This window comes from Triticum aestivum, chromosome 2B (genome assembly GCF_018294505.1).
Source record: "Triticum aestivum cultivar Chinese Spring chromosome 2B, IWGSC CS RefSeq v2.1, whole genome shotgun sequence".
NCBI lineage: Eukaryota > Viridiplantae > Streptophyta > Magnoliopsida > Poales > Poaceae > Triticum > Triticum aestivum.
This window is the reverse complement of record NC_057798.1, coordinates 205,313,843-205,319,652: the sequence shown is the minus strand read 5'-3', so window position 1 is coordinate 205,319,652 and position 5,810 is coordinate 205,313,843. Positions and strand designations below refer to the sequence as shown.

Sequence of the window (5,810 nt, the reverse complement as noted above, 5' to 3'; positions counted from 1 at the left end):
GTACCTGGTGCAAGATTGGCCACCACTTACAAGTTATTTGATCACTGTTGTTTTGTGTACATAGTGCAAGATTGGCCACCACTTACAAATTATGTGGCTACTGCTATTTTCTTTACATAAAGAATTTGGCACAATCTTAAAACGACATCGCAATGCTATAATTGAACTCACATGCATTTTTAAGAATGAAGGCAGAAATTCTGTTATCCCCCATGTTGAGGATCTGACAGCTCTTCAAGTTACAGGAAATGGCAGCAACGTAGTAGTGCCTGCAATGCAACCTCCATGGGAAGCACAAGATCACACAGGCATCAACTGGTATCTATCTACTGATCTCAATAACAACCACACGAACTAAATTCCCATAATGATCCTGCCTGCTTCAATCCACCTCTCACCTCAACCTCAACCCCTCAGCTCACCACCACCGCCACCACTTCCCACGTCCCACAAGACGAGTGATTGTGCAATTGCCAAGCCAATCTCCTCATCACCTCCAACATAAACATATCTTCCCTGGGCGATAAACAATATCGCCACACCATCGCGGCATAATTGCGCATGAGGGCCTTGTTTATCCCGTCGATATCAAGATCAAGAATCCGGCGGCAACACCTCAGCAGCGTCCCCACGGGACGGACGGACGGTTTGACCCTAGAGATAACATTTCTTTGCTTCCAAACAGACAACTTGGTGATTGAATGATAAGGTGATTGCTGTACATGCTTCCGTACTTTGTCAACAATAGAGGCCAAGCCACCCTGCAGGGCTGCACCCTACAAATACCCTGCACAGACACACGGCAGAAGCACTCAAGTCAAGGCATTCTCTCTCTAAAGCTAGCATACTGCCTCTCCCTTGCCTTGAGCGGTTGAAGCCTTCCCTTCCAATTCTCCCAGCTGAAATGGAAAGCTCCTACAGTTCAGCCATGCCGATGGAGACCGACATGATGTCGCAGTTCCTCGGAGGCGACCACCACTGCTTCGCCTACGAGCAGCAGGACGAGTCCATGGAGGCAATGGCGGCCATGTTCTTGCCTGGCCTCGACACCGACTCCAACTCCTCCTCTAGCTGCCTCAACTACGACGTGTCTCCACAATGCTGGCCACAACCCCAGCCTCAGCCAGGCCATAGTTCCAGCGTCACCAGTTTCCTTGATCCGGCTCACGGCTATGAGAGCTTTGAGTTCCCAGTGATGGACCCCTTCTCGCATGCCGAATTCCAGTCCCATTGCACCGACATCCCCTATCTCATCGGCGGCAGTGAGGATCTGAGTCCTCTAGACAGCAACTGTGCACCAGCCGGAGGTGAAGAAGCAGCAAATGATCATACACCCGTGACTAACAAGAGGAAGTCCAGAGCTGCCACCACGGTAAGCTTTCAGAAATTTCAATGGATTGGTCACTTAATTCAGTTGCAATGTTGCTTTGATCCATACTTATCATAATTATGTACCGATGCAGGCATCAAAGAAGGCCAAAAAGGCTGCCAAAAAGGATCTCACCAGCAACGACATCGAAGGCGATGACACCTATGTCATCGATCCTCAAAGCTCCAGCAGCTGCACCTCAGAAGATGGGGATTTGGATGGCAATGCCAAGTCGGGCTCGAAGAAGACAGGCACCAGAGCCAGCCGTGGAGCAGCAACTGATCCTCAGAGCCTCTATGCAAGGGTAAGTACGCAGCACACAACATCACAGAGTGCAACAAAACAGATGATAAAGGTTGCATGGTGAATGAAGGGCTTGTTTCTGAATTCTAATGGGTGTAAATTGATATCAATTCTGCAGAAAAGGAGAGAGAGGATCAATGAAAGATTGAAAACCCTGCAGAACTTGGTTCCCAATGGAACAAAGGTAGGTTCCTGTCTGGGATGTATTGGTCTGCAAGGACCTATAATTTGTACCTATATATCTTGGTACGATAAATTGAGGTCTAACTTGGATTAATCTGGCCTGACAGGTTGACATCAGTACAATGCTAGAGGAAGCAGTGGAGTATGTTAAATTTATGCAGCTTCAGATTAAGGTGTGTAACATCTACATTTCCTTGTCAATCTGACCAAATATTTGTCATAACCAAATGTACTAATTTTTCATCAACCATTCATGTGCAGTTGTTGAGCTCCGACGACATGTGGATGTACGCACCCCTCGCTTACAATGGGATTAACGTCAGCAGTCTTGAAATGCACATCGCAGCTCTGCAAAAATAAATACCACTCTGGAGATGTGGCGCTAGCTAACACTGAACTGCATAGGGATTAATTGATTCTGGTCCTTATATATAGTTCCAATCATTATACATGTATAATGTAACTATACTTTGTTTTACTTCATACTTTTCTTGGCATTTCCTGGGAGTTATACAAAGAAGTAATCATAATCATGTAAATGATCAAAGGTCACAATGATATGATTGGCCTTTTTTTTTGACCAAAATCATATGATTGGCTTCACATTTCAGATCATTCTTTTTCATGTCACAGGGTTACGGTTAGTAACTCTAACTTATTAACTGTGTTGACATTTGAATGTATGCATGACTTCATAACAACACTGAGGAAAAAAGGAAGGGCAGAAAATATACCAGGATCCCAGTTACCGCCGGTAATTTACCACCAAGTATTCAAACAAAACTTGGAAGTCAATCAAATCTGAGTATAAAGTTTGTTAAATTTGCACAAACTTCGTTCAAACCGGTATGACTTTCGATGGTCGGTTACCGTAACCTCCAGAACACCTCCTTGATGCCCATACTTTCTGTGGCTCGATCTCCCTCAGTCACAGACACTTATTCATGTTGCTTGATGTGTGACGATGATCCACTTACATTAACGTCTGAAAAATGTTCATTCTGTCTCTGTCTAGAGCTTACCTAGTTACTGCCACTAACAGCTAATTCTCCTCTTCAGTTACTACACTATTCATACTCTCTAGCGCTGTCGCAGCATACTGGACATGCCTTAGGAGCGCCCCGTATATCTTCCTCCGAACCCTCTCGCACGCATCGTTCTCCTCCTCCTCAGAAAACACGCAGTCCCTGCTGCTTCTGTCTCCCGGCCCCGGAAGCATCCGCTCGTGCCGCACGACATGGTTGAGCCAGTCGTCCACTCTCTTGAGCTGCTGCAGAAGCCCCGCGACCTGCGAATCACACGTCGTCGTGTACCCGGCCTCGTTCTCGACGTCGTCCAGGAACTTGTCGATGTACTTGAGGAACCACCGGTTGCATTCCGACCGCAGCGCGACGGCCAGGTCCATGGCGGCACTCAGCTTGCTCGAAGCGTCGGCGGTTTTCCTCGAGGAGGACTTGCCGTTACAGTTGCACTTTGTCTTGGAACAGCAGAGCCGTGGGGTGACAGGCCTTGATTCAGACGGTGATGGCTTTGCGGATTCAGAGGTGACTCTTGTATGGCTGGAGAGAGGTGAGAGGTCGGCTTCAATGGCTGCTCTGACCCATGAGATGGCGGACTGTTTCCTGTCCAGCGCGGCCTTCATGGCAGCCTTGGACGAAGCCGAGGAGGTCGAATTGGAACCACCTGACTTCGCTTGACGAAGTCTGGTCTGTGATTGAGCGACGAAGATGGCATGATCCAGTTCTTGGGAGAAGCGCAAGAACCTGTCGATGAGCTCCTTTGGGTCGTCGTCCTTGTCTGATTGCAGTTCAGAGTACGTACTGCAAAAGGAGGGATCAGACATGAAATGAGTTTGGCTACTGTTCTTTTCACATTACCTTAAGTTTGAATGAGCTTTGGGTTTTACTCACCTCAAGCATTTTATCAACTTCTCGGTGGTGGATGCCTCTAGCAATCCATCAAGCACAGCCTGCAGTGCCATGTCTCTCTGCTTCACTGCCTCCTGCCATTGTTGGAACAGAAATTGCAGGGTGCAGGCCGTCTTATCAGCGAACAGAACTTACTTTCTTCAGATAATAGGAACAGAAGAAACAGAATGTACCTTGCCATGCCTCGTTAAGCTCGAGGAGAGCGAGCTCCACAGCACATTGTCCTCGCACCACCGGATTCCGCTCGTCACACCGGTGCTCCGCGGTGTCCCCGCCGCGCTGGAGCTCTCTCTGAGCGTCTTGCTTGAGGCGTGGGCGCTCCTCTTGGAGAGCACCTTGAATGCCTTCTCGGCTTTCCTTCTCACCGACTCCAGTGGGTCATTCGCCGTGCCGCTCTGGTTTGGGCCTGATCTCCCTGGCGAAATCTACAGCATACAGAAATGAAAAATTGATTGAATTAGTAGGTTGATGCGTTCTTGGATATACGTATTTGTTTTGGTTAGCTATACACAAAATTTGAGGAATGGCTTTACACTGTTGCTGCGTATCCGGGGGCCGACGGGTCTTATGCTGCCGGTGAAATCCCAGTTCCTCCTCGTGGTGGAAATCGACGACGAGACGTCCGACTCGTCATCGTCATCGTCGACGTCGCTGCTGTTGCCGTCGATGGACGCAACGCTGGTCTTCCTGACCTTCTTCAGGAAATCGGCGCCCCTCCGCTCCCCCTCACTCCTCCTCACCGGCTTTGCCGGCGCCGCGCACGCCTCGGACAGAGTCGTGAACGACCGCGACCTGTGGCCGTGGCCCATCGTGGCAGGGGAGCCGGACTGCCACGCCTTCCTCTCCGGGAGGGGCGGCGTCGGCGAGGGCCGGTGCGTACGCGGGCGCGGGCGCGGGCGCTCAGAGACGACCTCCTTGTCCTTGATCTCGGCGCGGGCGGAGCAGGCGTCAGCGTCGACGTCATCGTCCGTGGAGTCGTGCTGGATGCAGGGGTACCGCCCCGGGAGGACGCGGAAGCTGCGGAGCACGGGAGCTGGGACGGAAGGCATGAGGTGGTCGACCTCGATGACCTGGCCGATGTGGAGGCCGTTGGTGAGGATGAGGTCGTCGTGGTCGGCGTGGAGGGAGACGTAGCAGGAGCGGGCGGAGTCGGAGAGGCGGAGGTAGAAGCCCTGGTGGCCTGAGAATGGATCGGCGCCGGAGAGCGCCGGCGTGATGTTGGTGACCTGGAGCAGGACGCGGCCGTTGGAGCGGGCACGGGAGCGGGAGCGCGGGGTGGGGGCGTCGTCGGTGTCGGAGGGGTCCGGCGGGCGGAGCAGGCGCTGCAGGCTGCCCGGCCGGAGCGCCGGCCGGTGCGGCGAGGGGTACGAGGCCGGCGGTGGCGCCATCTGCGGCAGGGTCGAGATGGGGGTGGGGAACGAGAGGAGAGAGGAAGCCGGCCCGAGATGTTCGGCTGATTGATGGGTCAGGGAGAGCGGAGCAACGTTTGTGGCGGGCGATGCGGCGGTGAGTTTGAACGGCGGTTCGGCCAACACGGACGGGGCCTCAACTGCGGACTTGGTATTTGGTTAGACCGTTAGAGAGTATTGCTGACATTGGGCCCTTACACAAGATGAAGCCTACAAAAACTTCGAAACGCCAGGCCCAATAGGGATGCGATTGGAGTTTTCTCTACTAAAAAAATGAAAAAGCTTCAAAAGAAAACTTATATCTCTACTATCTTCTGAGTAGGGGCCGATTTTTTGAAAAAAATCAAAAATTTTGGTTTCAAAAAATCTGAAAAAAAAATGTACAAGTAAACAAGGATGTGAGGTATATGTGTGTAAAATTTCAGGAGAAAATACGTTCAAATGTGATCTGTACAAAAAAAGTCAAATTCATGGTCTGGGAGGCTGAATAGTATCATGTGTTAAAAAGGCCTGGATTATGTTTTTTTTTTTTGCACAGTCCTCATTTCATGGTACGACTCAACAAAAAGAAAATAATTTCAGAGAAACACACTGAAATGTTTCTGGAGTTTTAATTTT

The 5,810-nt window shown here is 50.5% G+C and overlaps 2 protein-coding genes across 2 annotated transcripts; one reads left to right on the top strand and one right to left on the bottom strand.

Moving 5' to 3' along the window:
- The first annotated feature begins 229 nt into the window (after positions 1–229).
- Positions 230–2,567, top strand: LOC123044363 (transcription factor bHLH84). Its single transcript, XM_044467088.1, has 5 exons — positions 230–1,372; positions 1,464–1,673; positions 1,791–1,856; positions 1,963–2,028; positions 2,117–2,567. Exons 1-5 carry the CDS (start codon positions 905–907, stop codon positions 2,213–2,215), a joined length of 909 nt encoding a protein of 302 aa, XP_044323023.1. The 5' UTR covers positions 230–904; the 3' UTR covers positions 2,216–2,567.
- A 208-nt stretch (positions 2,568–2,775) lies between these two features.
- Positions 2,776–5,273, bottom strand: LOC123044362 (uncharacterized). The gene is made up of 4 exons (XM_044467086.1): positions 4,317–5,273; positions 3,957–4,208; positions 3,766–3,857; positions 2,776–3,675 (listed from the first exon to the last, which is right to left on the bottom strand). The coding sequence occupies exons 1-4, from the start codon at positions 5,169–5,171 to the stop codon at positions 2,898–2,900; spliced, it is 1,977 nt and encodes a 658-aa protein (XP_044323021.1). The 5' UTR covers positions 5,172–5,273; the 3' UTR covers positions 2,776–2,897.
- Positions 5,274–5,810: the final 537 nt, after the last annotated feature.

Excerpts from the sequence above, each read along its gene's own strand:
- LOC123044363 (XM_044467088.1), top strand. The coding sequence starts at position 905 with ATGGAAAGCTCCTACAGTTCAGCCATGCCGATGGAGACCGACATGATG. Across the intron at positions 1,373-1,463 it reads AGTCCAGAGCTGCCACCACG|GCATCAAAGAAGGCCAAAAA; the intron begins GTAAGCTTTCAG and ends GTACCGATGCAG. Across the intron at positions 1,674-1,790 it reads CTCAGAGCCTCTATGCAAGG|AAAAGGAGAGAGAGGATCAA; the intron begins GTAAGTACGCAG and ends TCAATTCTGCAG.
- LOC123044362 (XM_044467086.1), bottom strand. The coding sequence starts at position 5,171 with ATGGCGCCACCGCCGGCCTCGTACCCCTCGCCGCACCGGCCGGCGCTC. Across the intron at positions 4,209-4,316 it reads CCCGGATACGCAGCAACAGT|ATTTCGCCAGGGAGATCAGG; the intron begins GTAAAGCCATTC and ends TGTATGCTGTAG. Across the intron at positions 3,858-3,956 it reads GCTTAACGAGGCATGGCAAG|GAGGCAGTGAAGCAGAGAGA; the intron begins GTACATTCTGTT and ends CAACAATGGCAG.